Genomic DNA, 17181 nt, shown 5'->3' on the forward strand with positions numbered 1-17181 from the left:
CTCTCAGAGTAGGGATTCTAGTCCACATGGTAGGACGGAGGTGGGAGTGTGAGTCAGGATGTCTATAGCTCTGTTTCTCACTCTCCTAAGGCCAAAACGGAGCCTGACTCAGGTGTGTGGGAAGGTAGTTTTTCCATTTATCTGACAAACATTTAATGAATGCCTCCAATGTGTCTGAAACTGTGCTGGGAACAAAAGGTAAAGACGATGTGCACCCTGACAGCAAGGAGCACACACTAACTTGCCAAGGACTGGGACGTTGGTGTGGAACTCGAGTCAGGAGGGCTGATGCTGGCCATGACCTCAGACTCACCGACTGACCTTGGGCAAGTCACTTGGCCTTTTTGGGCCTGTTTTCTGGTGAGTAAAGACAGAGTCCACACCAGATCTACCTCCTCCTCGTTATGAGGATAAAGGAGGCCATAGACACAGGTGTCCCAGTCCAATTAGATGTGGTGAGTGATATTTGCCCAGGATTCAAACCCTGAATCCTACCTACCTCCAGGAGGTCAGAAGAATAAACCACATGGTCCAGGACTGGGAAAATATACACTGTAGTTGGCCCAACTATTTTGCAAACACCTCAGCCCTGGGCCACTTGGGCTGGCCTGGACCACACAGGGCCTCGCTGTCTTTCTTGGCGCCTTTCATGGAGCCTCCAAGTGGCTGACAGTTGCTTTGGCTCTTTCCCAAGGCCCAGCCTCTCTTACCACTATCTGAGGGGGGAGGCCCCAGGCCAAGAGCAGAGCTGCTCTAGTCTCCCCTGTGCAGGTCCACTCAGGGGGAGCAGTTCTCTCACGAGCACCCTGGAAACCCCACAGAGGACAGCATTCCCGGAACTTTCCACAAAGGCCGATCGCCTAAACCCCGTCACTTTGTGCCCCCAAAGCCCACCATGTACCACTTGGTCTCCGTGTTCTAGGCCCAGAGCAGTCCTTCCAATAGCTTTCCATCTGGGCCACTCCTAAGCATCTCCTGACACTCGGCCGGTAACACAGGCTGGTGAGCCTCCACTGAGTGTTCTGACTCAGAGAGTGAGGGATGGAGTCCCATCATTGGGCTTTTCACAGTCGACTTCTACCTACCTGACACATTCTGATACACACCCAGATGGGGGACCACAAGATCAGATGCTCTAGAGAAACCAGGCCTGGAATTGTCTGGTCAAGCTATGGCAAATGTGTTTCTAAGCAGCCTTGATATCCCTTTCCAAGGTCTCCTTCGGAGTTATCCAAGATAGTGGTTTCCAAACTTTTCTGATCATGCACTCTATTAGTACAGAAATTGTGAACATGACCCTCATCATATATACACTTGGCCTGTGGAACTCTTATATACATTATAACATAAACCAAAAAATGAAATTGATTAAGAATGGGTAAATATTAATATACATAGAATTTCTACTACCTTCTTTAATTATATTTTCTTCTAACACCAAATGGACCACCTTGCACAGCACTGGAATGTGTCACCCCATTGGGAGCCAAGGATTGAGGGAAGTGTAAGTAAAGATACTAGGGAGGCCTTGATGGCTGAGCAGTGATTTAGGACTGGCTATTTTGGGGAGAGAAAGAGTAACTGTGCCTGACGCACACTATGTGTCTGGAAACTTCTTTTTCCTTCCCCCACTCTTGTATGAGGAAAAGGGTTGAAAAGAGAAACGTGGGTTTGTGCCTATCTGGAGGCCTCCCAGGATGAGACACCTCATCTTGGCAAGTTTGCCACCACCTGGGACTATATTGGGGACCTATGAGTGTGCCTGAGTGGCTGAGACTTTGGAGGGCTGACTGATGCTCCCTGAACTCACAAGAGACTAATATAAAACCAGACTATACAACTATTTATTCATAGAGACTGTGAAAGGTGGAGGTGGGGTGGAGGCTCCTTCTAGTGCCCCCAGTCTTTGCAAAGTTGACACCAGAAGATCCAGAAACACAGTGCAGTCACTAGAATGTTATTGGTGATCACGTCATCCAAGTAGAGTAATTGGTGATGAAGGATCCTTGACGGTAGCCTGAGAATCCACCACTGTCCTGTGGTCCCACCTACCTGGTGAGAGGGAGGTTCACTGCTCAGTCTCCACAGGTAGAGCTGGATAAGTACTGAGGACCTCCTGCTTTTCTGTAATATTTCCTGCCATTTGGGTTGGCCATCTGCTTTCTGTTTACTGACTTTCAAGTGCAGAGTTCAATGAAATTGATCAGCTTGTGCTTATTCATTAGCAAAATGTCAGGGCCCTATTTCTCAGGACACACCCAGGCCACCTTAGTTTACGCCCTGGGCTGGTGAATCCTACAGCAGTGATGAACACGTTTGCCCACTTTTTTCTCCAGGCAGTGCTAACCCTCTCATTTCCAAGTTCTGAGAGGGCAGCGTCACCTCATGGGCCATCAGCACCCCAGATCACACTGCCTCTTCCACGCTGGAAGGTTCTCCCCTACACACCCTTTTTTTTTTTTTTTTTTTCTATGAGAGCCCTCTGCTAGGGTAGGGAGAAGGGGGGTGACAGGGCCTCATGCATTTTTGTACAAACTCCAGTAGGAACAGTCCTACCTCCAACTTTCCCAGATTTTGAGAACTTTCAGGAAGTCGCTCTCAAGAATTGATCCCCCTCCAGGAGTCTATTTTAGGAAAGTTTAAACTAAACACATTTAACCCTTGCCAAAGAGGCAAGCTGCTAGGACCTGGAGAACCTTCTGTAGGCCCAGCCCTAATTTCTAGGTTTCTGCTCCTCAAGTGGACGCAACTGTAACCAGCTCCTCAGACTGGGCTGGGAGGGACAGCTGAGCCTTGCCTGTGGGCGAGCAAGGCCCTGGGATGCCCACAAACACCCGCAGACCTCCGTGTGGTCGGCGATCTCTGTTCTTGGTGGTTCTAGCATGGCGGTGGCTCACTTCTGCTAGATAAACCATCTTAACCATCCATGTGATGGGTGGGGCAGAGCGCTTAATGGATTCACAAAGGAGAATCATTTAACATGCTAAACCCCAGAGCCCTTTCTGAAAGGACTTTCTGGTGGGCAAAGATGAAAAATATCACAAATGGAAGTAAAATTGATCAAAGTCATTGAGGTTGTAAGCAACTTGAGGGCAGGGACAGCTCTTTAAATATAAGAATAGCTAAATTTTAGTGATCATTCATTATGTAGTAAATACCATTTATTCTGAGGTTTTACCATGTGTTAATCCTTATGATGACATTTCCAGTTATTATTATTAGTAATATTTTATTTTTATTTCAATATTTTATATTGTATTATTATTTGTATAGTCCTCATTTTTACCAATAAAAAGGTTAAATAATTTGCCCAAGACCACACTGCTAGCAATTGGTATCATTGGGATTTGAACCCAGGCCTTAGTTACTGTCCCTGCTGGGATTTGAACCCAGGCCCCAGATACTCTACTGCCTTTGACCCTACCTCCTCCTTTTCCACTGTAAATGTTTATTAAATAGCTAAATGACTGCAATAAACTAAGCCATTTGGTGTGGTGGTTTTTAAAGATTTTAAATTGATTTTTAGAGAGGAAAGGAGAGGGAGAGAAAGAGACACATGGATGTGAGAGCAATACATTGATCAGCTGCCTTCTGCACTTTCCCTACCAGGGATTGAGCCTGCAACCTGGGCCTATGCCCTGACCAGAATCAAACCTGCAGCCTTTCAGTGCACAGGATGACACCCAACCAACCGAGCCACACTGGCCAGGGCAAACTAAGTAATTTAAATAAACAAATGATTAAAGTTGGAAAATAAGCATAAACCCAGTTCATAAGAGTAAACTGCTATAAATATTTATGGATTTTTATCTGAACAGGAACACAAATAGTACTTTGCTTAAGGAGAAGTTAGAATGAGGTGAGGTGATACCCATCCCAAGAAGTGGGGGTTACTAAAACACTCCAGAACTTTATAAAAGGTGGTCATTCTTTAGAAACCATCCCATGCTAAATGTGGGGTCTTGGATTGGATCCTGGTTGTGAAAAGAACACTAGTAGAAAAACTGCTGAAATTCTAGTAAAGTTTGGACTATAGTTATTAGTCACATACCAATGTGGGTTTCTCAGTTTTGACAAATGTATGTGATTTCTGTAAGATTTGAACATTAGGGGACACAGAGTGAAGGGTATCTGGGAACTTTCTGCACTACCTTCGCTACTTTTCTACACATGTAAAATTATTCTGAAATAAAAAGTTTATTTAAAAATACAATGCTGTGGTGGGGACGGTGTGGAGGGGCTTAATGGGGAAAAAGAGGGGGACATCTGTAATACTTTCAACAATAAAGATACAAAAAACCCCATAATGCCCTAGCAAGTCCCTAAGAATAAGACATGGGTCCGAGGGTAATGTAACCCAGAGCGAGCGTTGTCGCAAACTCAGACACTTGCGAGGGCCCAGCAGGCAGGTTGGGGGTTGGTAAGCATGTTCCCTCTAAAAGGGACAGCCACCACCAGGCTGTAGCTGACGATTGCGGAGCAGGCATTTGGGCCCGATCTCCCCATTTTTTTTCAGAAGAAAAAAAATGGAAATCTGGACATCATTGCTTAAAGCCTCCTTATCAATGAAAGGTGGCTTCAGTAACAAAAATCACTTCCTACAGCTCATGTTGCCACTGTGCAACCTTGGAGCTAGAGGATTTTAAAGCACTCCTGGAAATTCAAAACAACAATAAAAAACACTTGAAATGGTCTCTCTGTGGGAGACCTTCCTGTTGCTTAGCTAAGTGCGTGGTGCGTGGGCGGACATGACATAGCAGAGCATGTGAGCATGGCACAGGCCAACCACGTAACCAGGCCTGTGTCTCAGACTCCCACTCCTTGGCCGCTCCTTGATGGTCAAGCCCGAGGGACACGCAGTCCAGGCGCCTGGGTGGAGTCCCTCTTTCTGGGTGACTCCTGCTCCGCTCGTACTGGCTTTTGGTGCTTTTAGGGCACAAAGGAGAGCTGTTTTGTTTCCTTGATGACATTGCATTTGAACGGCCCTTAGAGACACAGGATTCATGGTAAGCATTGTTCTCTCTTGGACAGAGATACACCTTCTGGAAGACACTGCCCATTAGCTGCTGCTGACCCTCCATGGTCCTACATCTTTAATTCCATGGGGTTTGGGGAAATCTCCTAGTGTAGACATTTAAGAAAGGGAGTTGGGCTAAAAAAATCATTACAATTGAGCTCTTTGCCCCCAGTTATGTATAAAACAGTAGCTTTGTTTGTGCCCTGGATATGAATCATGGCGCTCATGTAGTTAGCTTTACAACAAGAAGCGGTTCAGTGGTAAAGAGCAGTTGTTTCCAAAGGTGGCTCCTTAAAAATTCACATTTCCGGGATCCAGACTCCAGAGGTCTTGCTTCAGAGCCTTGTCCCTGGGACCAGGAAGATGTGTCTGTACAGACATAGCTCTGTAAAAAATTCTAATAGTCAAATAGCTGTGTTTGGGAAGCATCGGTATGTGAGATGGAAGGTTGGGCCCCAGCTGTGCACTTTGCACGTGGGTGGTACAAAGGAATGCTTGTCTTTTTTTGTGTATGGTTTATACAACAGGGAGCTTCCACACAGCACTTTTTACGAGGAGGATCAGTTTCTCATTTCCTCAGCGTCCCAGAAGTTCAGGGGCAGCGTGGGGGCTGTGGTGAAGCTGGGTGGAGTGTGCAGGGCCTGAGTATGAAGTCAGAAGAAGCCCTGCTTCCAGGCAGGTATTTGGCACTTAGTGGCTCTGTGACCCTGGGCAAGTGTTTTTTTTTCCTTCTCAGGCTCAGGAAAGCACTGACATCAGAAGTCCTGAATAGAGAAAGAGACAGAGGCACCAGCTAGCCAGGTAATAGGACATTTGTCAAAGCTAGTAGAGGTGTAGGGCCCAGGGTGATAGCTATGTGCATGGAAATCTATCCATCAGGCAAAATGTAGATATGTCTGTAGGTGTGTCATAATCTGTATAGGGGAATTCATTCATTCATTCAATTCATGTTTTCTGAGCATCTACCATGAGCCAAGTGTTCAGATGCACCCAGGAACAAGACCACATTGGCCCTTAAGGCATTCAAGTGTAGCCAAGAAAACAAACTGGAAAATCAACTGTTTATTAATGATAACAGCTACAATAAAGGCATGCACAGAAGAGCAGAAAATGTTGCCTGTTCCCAATGTGGCCCTCATGATAGTTATTTGGTTGTCGTTGCAGATTGGCAAAATCAACGCTGGTTCTCATCCCTTTATTGGGTGTTCACGAGATTCTCTTCTCTTTTGTCACTGATGATCAAGTTCAAGGATTTTCAAAACTTGTACGACTCTTCATCCAGTTGACTCTGAGCTCCTTCCATGTAAGTAGGCGTCTGAACAAGGATGCCTTGGCTTTGTAGAAAACAAAACGCTCTTGATCCAGACTCAAAATTGAGAAAGCCCACAGATGGAAATAAAAGTTCTGGAATCAGCAGGCTTTATCAGTGAGGGCCTTTGGCCATAGAAGGGTATGTATATGGAGGTGTTGCCTTGATCCTGCCAGCGTGATGTGGTGACTAAGAAGGGAAAAGTGGCCTGTTTCCTGGGATGTAATAGTTGATGTGACTCACGATCATATTACCTGTGAGTGTCAACGTGAAACCTTTTATTAAGTGGCTATTTTTGCTGGGTCCTCTACAGAACATTGTACAAAATGATGGTTGTGTATACTTCAGGTGATGTACTCAGAACACAAAAAAATGTAGGTAGGGACCAATGAGTTGAGACCAGGAGGCTCTTGAACCTTGACAGATGTGTGGGGGCTGAAACAAGAAACTGGAGGCCAACTGTGGTTAATTTACCTGGGTATTTTAATCACTCATTGCTTGAATTGTTATCCATTACTCAGCAGTTTGAAATGCCAATAATTATTATTCTCATGATTCTGGGGGTCTGAAATCCAGGTAGGACATAATAAGGATGGTTCATCTCTGATCCATGTGATGCCTGCTGGGATTGGAACTTCCAAGATGGCTTTTCCACTCAGATGTCTGGTGCCTAAGCTGGAAAGGCTCGAATGGCTAGGGCTGGCCAGAGCGGCTTTATTTGGGTGAAGTTTCTGGGGCTTCATTTCTCACTGCCAACTATATTCCTCAGTCCCATACAGTCTTAAAGGCTTGCACTTGCTGCATGTCCTCTCTCCATGGTTTCTCAAGCAGGGCAGCTGAATTTCTACATGCAGTTCAAGGCTCCCAAGGGCACAAAAGCAGGAGCTTTCAGGCCTCCTAAATGCCTGGGCCTGGAAGTCACATAGTGATACTAGTAATGCATTCTACTATTTAAAGCAAGTCATAGACCCAACCTGGCCTGAAGGGGAGGAGACTGCACATGCCATGAAAACTGGAAGGCATCGCTCATTAGCAAAGGCCACTAATGCAAAAGACTACCACAAATAGTGTGGACACACATTACTCCTGTACAGTAGTAATGTTGGAATTAATAATCTCAAAATGCTTGCATAGGAGCAGGATTTTCAGAATGGATAAGAGAGGAGCTCAGCAAATCCTATCTGCAAGAATTAAATATAAAATTGGACAAAATTGTCAACAACATCCATATCAGGACCCTGGAAATCAACAAAGGCATACAAAAGACTGAGAAGAGTTTATTCAAGAAGAATTACTGAACTCGCTCGAGTAAGAGCAATGGGAATCTATGTTGTTGTTTTCCTGAGACTGTTCTTGTCCTCCAACCCTTCCTCCATCAATGAGCAAATTCTAGTGAAAACTATCAGCTTCATTGAAGAAAGGGGCTGACTTAATATAGATCAGAGAGCATAACAAGCCCATACCCCTGGGCATTGTCAGATACAGTAATGGTCTTAGTGGCAAAGGAACAAGAAAAACAATGTCACAGCCTGAGGCTGTGATCCTAGGTAAGGCAGAAAGGCTCAGTATCAGATTAAGGTGGTAGAAGAAAGCATCATTGAGCTTGAAGAAAGTTCAGTTACAATCACCCAGTCTGAGAAGCAAACAAACAAAAACAATGAAGAAAAATAATAGAGCTTCAGATATCTATGGAATGCCATCAAGAAAATCAACATACACATAGAGGAGTCCCAGAAGGAGAAGGGAGATAAGAAAAAGTAGAAAAATCATTTGGAGAAAAAAATGGTTGAAAACTTCCCAAATCTGATGAAAAACATTAATCTAGGCATCCAGGAAACTCAATGAGCTCCAAATAGGATAAAGCAAAGAGATTCACATCTAGAAACATTATAGTCAAACTTTTGGAAGCCAAATACAAAGAGAAAATTCTGAAAGTAACAAGAGAGCCCTGGCAGTGTTTCTAAGTGGTTGGAGCATCTGCCTGCACACCAAAGGGTTCTGGGCTTGATTGCCAGTCAAGGGCAGGTACCTGGGTTTCAGATTTGCTCCCCAGGGTGGGGAGTGAGTGTGAGGCAACCAGTTGATGTGTCTCTCTCACATCCATGTTTCTTTCTCTCTCTCTCTCTCTCTCTCTCTCTCTCTCTCTCTCTCTCTCTCTCTCCTCCCTTCCACTCTTTCTGAAAAAGCAATAGAAAAAATATCCTCGGGTGAGGATTAACAAAACAAAAATGAAAACAAGAGAAAAATGACTCATTGCATATGGAGACCAACAATACAATTACAGCTGACTATGATCAGAAACAATGGAGGCCAGAAAGCAGTGATATGACATAATAAAAATGCTGCATGAAAAATAATTTAATCAAGGATTCTCTATTTAGCAAAATTATGTTTCAAACTTAAGGTAAAATAAAGACATAAATAAAGTCTAAAATAATTTATTGCAAGCAAACCCTCCTTAAGAGAAGTATCAAGGGAAGTCTGTCAGACTGGAAGAAAATGACATTAGTCAATAACGCAAATCCACAAGAAGAAATAGGTAAACACATAGGTAAATGTGAAAGATATAAATATATATTTTCTTTTTTATTTAGCTGATTTTAAAGGCATAAAATTGCAGAAAATAATTATAAACTCTATTATTATTTTAAATTGTATTGTATAAAGATCTAATATATTACCACAATAGTAGCACAAAAGAACAAGGAGGAAATGTAGCTGTATTGGAGGAAAGTTTCTATATTTTGCCAGAATTGTTAGTATTAATATGAAATAGATTATGATAAGTTAAGATGCATGTTGTAATCTTTGGTACAAACACTAGGAAAATAATGCAAAGAATATAGTAAGAATGCCAGCAGAGGCATTAAAATGGCACACTTGAAAATATCTGTTTACTCCCAAACACTTTCAATCTCATTGGATCCTCACATTATCTTGTGAGGGAGAAATTATTATGCCATTTTCAAAATGAAAGAACTCAGACTCAGAGGAGAACTTGCAAATACTAATAAGTGGCAAATATGAGATTTGTATGCAGGGAGGTTAAGACCTTTCTTATAACTATTATGTCATCATGCTCCTCAGGTGCCCCTGAGGGTCAGAACCAGGAGACACCAAATTCCCTATATCAGAGTTTTAAAGATGTTCCAGCAGACAGGGTCAGGTGCTACGATTCTGTAGACAGAGTGGAGGCATGTGCCTGTCCACTGCACGCTCATGAAAGGCCAAGGGAACAGACCCTGAGGCGGGGCCAGAGCAGTTGGACAATGGCTCTTTTTCCTCCCATTAGAGCTGAATTTTGTGTAGCTTTGAATTGAAAAATAATCAATAACTATTTTTCATCATGAAACCATGTTTCATTTATGTCAATCCTTTGGAAAATTTCAATAGCTAAGGTTTAGTAATTTGGGTTATCTATGTTGTTTGGGCTTAATCTTCTTTAAAGGGTAATTCTAAATGAGAAAAAAAAAACACAACAAAAAACTGCAGATGTTATATCATTAGTATTTGGTGGCCATTTTTTCCCATAAGGGACAGATTTCTGAGAAGGAATTCTAGCCTATCATATGCCCCTGGCAAGGGAGCATGTTTGGATCATCTATTGCTATGCAACGAACTCCGACAAAACTTCCTGGCTTAAAGCAGTAATCATGTTATTATCTTTAATGATTCCATGAGCTGGGCCATCTGGACTCGGCAGGATGGTCCTTTTGATACATGTAATATTTGGCTGGGGCTGCAAACATCTGAAGGCTCAATTGGGCTGGAACATCCAAGATGGCTCATTCGCATGACTAAACATTGACCTGGGCTGTTGGCTGAGCTCAGCTGAAGCTATCAATTAAAGAGTCGCAATTCTCCTCTGTGTGGCCTCTCCATGTAACTTGGGCATCTCCCACCATGGCAGCTGGACCCTTGGAGCATCCCAAGAACAAATGTTTTGAGAGAGAGAAATAAGAAACGTCCAACCTTCTTGAGGCATGGGCTTGGAAGCCCCAGAATATCACTTTTTCTACATGGTATTGGCAGAAAAAGTCACAAGTTAATCCCAGATTCAAGGGAAAAATAAGGTCCACCTCTTGATGTGAGGATGAGCATATGCCTACTGAGAGGGGAGGAATCGTTGGGGCCACCTCTGGAGACCAGCTACCACAATGAATCCTTTGGTTCTACAGCCACATAGAGCTCTGCTCACCACCATGCAACACTGAGGAATATGAGCAATCAGAGTGGCTCTGCAGCCTGAGCCAGAAAACACACTTGGAGGCCTTGTGGGTAGTCAGAGCCTCCCACCTTCTGAATACCCCTGCGCTGTTCCCCTCCATCCCACCAGGCAGAGGTGAGAATCTGGGTGGGCAGGTGCGTGGGTGCATACATACATACTAGTACATATTGTAGTGAATCAGCAGGAATCAACATGGGATCTAACACCTTCCTTTTCTTGCTGCTTTGGAGGGTTTTTCACTCTTCCAAGGCCTTATTGCCTAGCGACTTTCACCAGCTTCCTCCCATCAAGGAATCTTGGGAGAGAGTGTCACGTGGTGGTGATGTATGTTCTGTGGGATCTCTCCATTCACATTTGTTTTATCTAGAATGAAGTTAACCAGACTCCAGGATGTTCCTGAAACAGTGAATCAAGAACCCGAGGGAATGAAAGATGTGTTTGTGATGTGGAATCCTATTTTAGCTACCTCATTTATGAGAATTCTGGCACGTTCTAAGCCACCCTTCTAATATCATGTGCCCAGAGGCAAATACTACTGGCCCTGCCAACTATACAGGGCACCTGTGAGCCTCCAATGAGATTGCATGTGTGAAATTATTACTTGTTATCACCATGCTCCTGTTTAGGAACTATAGCCTTGGAATACCTAGCCACATAAGAGGGCAAAAATTCTACACTGGTGGGGAGAATCCGAGCATCTGATTGCTATGACAGCCAGATTTCTGGCTTCCATGGGGAAAGGCATAAAAATCTTCCTCCAGGGCAACATTTTATAATTCCTTTTCAATTTCATCATTTTTAAAAAATCCAGTACTGAATCTCCCTTACCAGCAACAGGGTTGAAAGAAATATTCTTAAGAGAAGTGGGAGAGTCAGCCTGCACCATGACCTTCATGTTGGAATGTGTTTCTTTCCTTGTGAGTTCTGGCATTTTCATTTCATGAAATTCTTCCTGTAAACACTCAAGTAATTGGGTCTTGTAGGCATATCCAGCTTCATATATCAGACACACAGCCCGGGTCCCACAGACCCTCACGTCGCAGGGAAAGCTATGGCATGTAGGTTATCACATGTGACTTGAACAAATCGGGAATTGCAGGAGTCTGGAAAAACAGTAAAAATAAACATTAACTCAAGCGTCTTTGATTGCAGACCTCTGGCTATTAAGCAGTGAATCCAGAAAAATTTTCCCTTATTGAAACTTCCCCTACACAAACTCTTTATCACTGAAAATGCCTATTGCTTTCACTGGGATCCTGGTGTCCACAATTAATTAAAAATAAATAGGAAGATGACAGAAATAAATGGTCCTATCATATTTTACAAGTGGTACAATAATGTACGGGGCAAGACTCTTAGTTGTAAGTTATAGAAACCCAACCCATTCATTCATTCACTCAGTCAGTCATTCACTTATTCATTCAACACATATTGGTGAGCTCCTATTATGTGCCAGGCATTTGTTTCAAGTGCTGTGGATCTGGCAGTGAAAAAAGTAGATAAGAATGCTAATCTTGTTTGGAGGGGCAGGGAATAAGGACAGATAATAATAATAATCACATTGACAAATAAATAGTATAATTCTGGTGTTCTGAAAAATATAGAATGGCCACCGAAAATTGGATGGTTAGGAAAGACCTCTCTTTTAGGTGATATTTGGGCTAGGACCTGAAGTTTGAGAAGTAAGTTAGGCAGAGATTTGAAAGAAGAATGATTCTGAAAACAAAAAGTGTGAAGGGACCTGAGGAAGAACTCAGTGGTGGTAGCTGGTCTCCAATATGGCGCCCAAGGATCTTTATCTCCTGGTGTTGGAGGCTTTGTGTAGCCCTCTGGCACACTGAATGAGGTTTACATGTGTGACCATTGAAGTAGTGTAGGCATGAAGGTATGTGGCTTCTGCCTTGCCATCTTTAATTGCACCTTTGGGGGAAGCCTGCTGCCATGTCATGAGGACAATCAAGCCGCTCTCTGGAGAGACACTGAGGCCTCCTACCAACAACTTGCCAGGCATGTGAGCCATCGTGGAAGCAAGTCAAGCCTTCACATGACTGAAGTTCCAACCAGCCTCTGGATGACAACCTGAAAAATGACCCTGAGCCAGACTACCCAGCTAAGCCACTGCCAGAGTCTTGGCCCATAGGAAGTATGTGAGCTGATACATCTTTATTGTTTTGATCCACTAAGTCAGGGGTGGGGAACCTTTTTTTCTGCCAAAGGCCATTTGGATATTGATAACATCATTGGAGGGCCAGACAAAATTATCAATTATGTTGCTATGAAAAAAAGCTCCTAGATTTATTGAATTTCAAGTCTTGCCTATGATTGCTTTGGCAGGGCCAGACCAAATGATACAGCCCTCGGCCTGGACTTTGCCCACCCCTGCACTAAGTTATACAGCAACAGATGATGAAACATGAGCTTGAGATGCTGGGGGAAGCCAGGAGGCCTTCGTGGCTGGAATATAGTGGCTGAGGGGAAGCATGACCCAAGAAGTCAGTAACACAGACACAGCCCAGTTCACCTTCATGCCTTCTGTGGTTATATTTTATTTTAACCTAAGTGTGATGAGAAACCACTGGTGTGACATTATCTATCTCTTCAATAGAAATATTTTGACAAGAGAAAGGGCTACTTACTATCTCACATAAATAAAAGTGTCAGAATCAGGCATAGCTGATCCAGATACTCAGACAATATTAGAATTCTGTCTTCCACCATCTCCAGCCTCTGCTTTTTTTCTCTGTTGGCATCATTCTCAGATGGGGTTTCACCATGTAGTGGGCAAGATGCCCAGAAATATAAAGCTATAACTATAAAGCTGGAAAATCTAGGAAGAGAGTACAACCCTCTCTTCTTTCCCAGTGAAAAGAACTCTGATTGGCTTTGCTTGGGTCACATGACCATTTGGGCTGGTTATATTGTGGTGATGGTCATCCTAGAACATGGGGGCCCCATGATTGACCCTGACGGAAGCCTAGGAAGTAGGGGAGGGATAGTTTCCAAAAGGAAAGGATTCAAGTGAAGGGGAAAAAATTAGCTAATGCCTACTGTGGACAAATAGAAATGGGCAGTGACCTGGCACAGTATTTACATAGTTGAATGAATGATATAGGGTCTTTGGGACTTAATCATCATTGAACTACGAGCACCTAAGCAAACACTTAGGCTGATACGCACGGTGGGTGTCAAAGTAAGAAGAGACTTGATGGAAATCCAAGTTAACCGGTATGACTAACTCTAGTTAGTGTGAGCAGTGTAGTCGCCTGCCTCCCCTGGGGACTACTAGGATTAGGGCAGGCCTTTGGACTTTCCCAGTAACTCAGACACATCTTCTACCGAATCAGAGTTCACGCCACCTCTTCTTTTCACTCCAGGGACTACTTGTGGCCTTGCAGTATTGCTTTGTCAATGGAGAGGTATGTTTTCCGTACTGCCATCCTAGCTTCCTGTGAGGCTGGGCTGGCATCCTCCTGCCCCCAGGGTTTCCTGTTTATGTGATGGTGCCAAGGGGAGTGTGCAGTGACCATCAGGCAATGGGACACATTTGTACCACGAGTTCCAGGGGTGAGAGCAGGGGCAGCTTAGAGAAATGGGAAAAGGGGATGGGATGACTGTAAGGAAGCTCAGAACCCAACCTTGGCCCTGCTGGAAGTGTTAGTGTGATAGAGGAAACAAGCTTAAACTTGGGAGTCCAAAAATCTGGGCTCAAGCCATCACTCACCCACTTAGGAGCTTTGAGTTGGTTAGGTTACTGTGGCTCTTTGAGCCTCAGTTTCCTCATCTGTAAAGTGGGAATAATAACTGTCCCTACCCGCTAATGTTGTCCTGGGCATGCCAAGCTCATGGGAAAGGCCCAATACCTGATAACTGTGATGGTTTTTATTATTAATTCTAGAGGCCTGATGCACAAAAATCATGCAAGAGTAGGCCTTTGCAGCCCCGACTTCATCCGGACGGTCATTCCGCTGTTCCGCTGTTGCACATTACACTTCTATCATTATAGATTATTGCATATCCCCAACCAGCTCTCTGCTCCTCTGGAAAGAGGCTTGAAAGGGACAGGGGCAGAGGCAAGACCAGTTTCTCCTGAACAGTTCTCTAGTAGAATTGGTGTATTTCCAGTCCCCTTTTATCTTTCCAGGTTTAAATGTTCATTTCTGCCTCCTCCCAATGGAAGATAAACTTCTTGTTAGCAAACCCTCCTCCACCTTGCTCATGGCTGCTGCTTCTGTATCTTCTTCCATCAGGTGGGCCTCAAATGCCACCTTGACACAGTCCTTTCCTTTTCATTTCTGTTCAACCTTATCCCAAATGTTTGTCTCCTCCCCCATGGTCCTGCTTAATGGACTCACAGTGTCACTGCCATGTGTAGGCTCTTGGGCATTTGTTTACTCCTCTTTGTTCACCTCCCCCAGTCTGATACGTTTCCTAAGGGTGGCACAGAGTTAGCCTCTCATTAATATTTGGTGAGTGGACCCAAGACCAAATGACTCTGAGACAGTAACGCTGCCCTCTTCTCGCCCGGCAGGTGAAGGCCGAGCTGCGGAGGCACTGGGGCCGCTTCCTGCTGGCCCACCACTCAGGCTGCAGAGCCTGGGGCCTGGAGAAGAACTTCCGATTCCTGGGGAAGTGCCCCAAGAAGCTCTCCGAGGGAGACAGTGCCAGGGCGCTGCAGAAGTCACAGTCCTCGCCTGGCAGTGGGCAGCCCCTGCCACTGACCATGCAGGGCCTGGGGGAGCCGGGCACCAGGTCCCACGGGGGCCACACAGCCTGGCGCTGGGGCCGCAGCCTGTCCGAGAGCAGTGAGGGGGACTTCACCCAGGCCCACACCATGGAGGAGATTCTGGAGGAGAGTGAGATGTAGGCAGGCTCCCGAGACAGGTGCTGTGGGGTGCCTCCCCACTCTTCCCGGCACTAGGTCCACTTTGACATGAAGTCTATCTCGAGGCTCTTCATGCTCTGATGAGGTTGTGCAAACAATCACTGCTTTCACCTGCCATTGTCATCTGCTAACCTCCACTGGCGAATTTTCCAGAATGACCACCAGCCTCTGGGGTGGCCCTAAATTCAAGTGAATGGAGCCCCAAGATACAGAGAGATGTCTGCTATGAAAGAGGGGGCAGCCAGTATCTCTTCCTTTATCCCTCACAGCAGAAGGTTTCCCTCTAAGGCTGGGTTTGGGGTGTATAAGGACCACCTGGGAAGTGTTTTACATGCAGAGTTGGGCTCCTGGCCGATTCTCAGAGAGTACGACTGGAGCAATGGCCAGGGTTGGGAGTTGTGTAACAAGCATCTCGGAGGACTCTGATGCAAGCCCAGTGTGCAGAAGCTAGCAGTCCCCTGAGTTGGTCAATGGTGGGACAAAGCCAGTGGTGTTCTGGATTCACCAGCTCAGCTGTGACCCGCTCGCCCCCCTCCGACAGTGTGCAACCCCAGGCGGCCCAGAACCCCATTCCTTTCCTTGTCCAGTCTTTCCTTCCCCGCTGTCTCAGTTCTTCATCTGTGGTCAGCAGAAGTTCTGTTTGATTCTTAACAATGTCCTCCTTCCTGTCAGGGTTGGCCCCAGTCCCTCTGAAAGTCCCCATTGGTCCTTCCCTCCCTTTTTGGCTCCACCCATCTTTGCCCTTCTGAGCGTAGCTTCTTCAAGCCAGCTTGCCCTCCCACTCTCTGCCATTTTTGGGTTGTCTGACACATTGGTGCTCAAGGCTTGCCCACTGCTCTCTCTGACCCTAGTCCCTGCTGATAAGAATCCCACTCCCCCTATGGGAATGGATGCTGACAACTTGGTGGAGGGATGGGACTGTGCTGATCTGACATGCCAGGAGGGCACAGAGGGACCGGGTCTGCCCTGGAGCAATGAGGTGTGCTCCAGTCCCTGAGAAGAGGGTGCTTCTGGAGGCTGAGGGGGGCCCAGGCAATTGGGGTCTGGCTCAGAGGCTGAAACTATAAGGCAAGAAGCTGAAAGAAAATCAAAGGAGGGACATTCCATGGAAATGGGGTGTTAATGTCTCTTTCATAGTGTGCAAAATGTATGTGTATGTGGGTGAGGTATGTTGCCATGGGACTAAATACTACCTTGTGTTAGAGAGGGGGGCTCTACGTTACTTCTCAAGTAGGGTTGCCAAATTTGGCAAATAAAAATACATGATGCTCAATTAAATTTGAATTCCAGATAACCTTCCTTTATAAGTATATCCTGTGGCACATACTGTATCTAAAATGCCATGCTAATTATGTGTCCTGTATTTTACCTGGCAACCCTATTTTCAAGGACACTTTGTAGTGGGACTGGGACTAGAGTCAAGTGAGGGTGTCAAATTTAAGAGAGTACTAAAAAACCTCAACTGTCAAGATCAGGAATATTTTAATGCAATATTTTAAAAAATGAAATCTGCAAACTACAGCCCAGAGGCCATTATATGAATGTTAAATCCTGGCTTTAACATTTTAATATTGCTCATTGTGGATTTCTTAACATTCATTTTTGTTTTTAAACTACTCCATTAAAATATTATTTATTTTGAGTACTGAATTTTTGCCCCCTCCCCCTTAAATTTTGCATCTGAGGCCACTGCTCATCTTGCCCTCACCCTAGTCCTGGCTCTGCTTTGCAACAGGGGAAACTGA

At 44.9% G+C, this 17181-nt stretch overlaps 1 protein-coding gene across 1 annotated transcript in view; it reads left to right on the top strand.

Annotated features, from left to right (window-relative positions):
* Positions 1-15418, top strand: part of GLP2R (glucagon like peptide 2 receptor) — a gene marked incomplete at both ends in the record, with an annotated part of 47846 nt that extends 32428 nt beyond the window's left edge. The window contains 3 exon segments of the mRNA XM_080678753.1: positions 6182-6320; positions 13929-13970; positions 15083-15418. Coding sequence (XP_080534879.1) covers positions 6182-6320; positions 13929-13970; positions 15083-15418 — 517 coding nt within the window.
* Between the last annotated feature and the right edge of the window lie 1763 nt (positions 15419-17181).

The sequence above is a fragment of the Plecotus auritus genome (genome assembly GCF_963455305.1).
Source record: "Plecotus auritus genome assembly, chromosome: 7".
Classification (NCBI taxonomy): Eukaryota; Metazoa; Chordata; class Mammalia; order Chiroptera; family Vespertilionidae; genus Plecotus; species Plecotus auritus.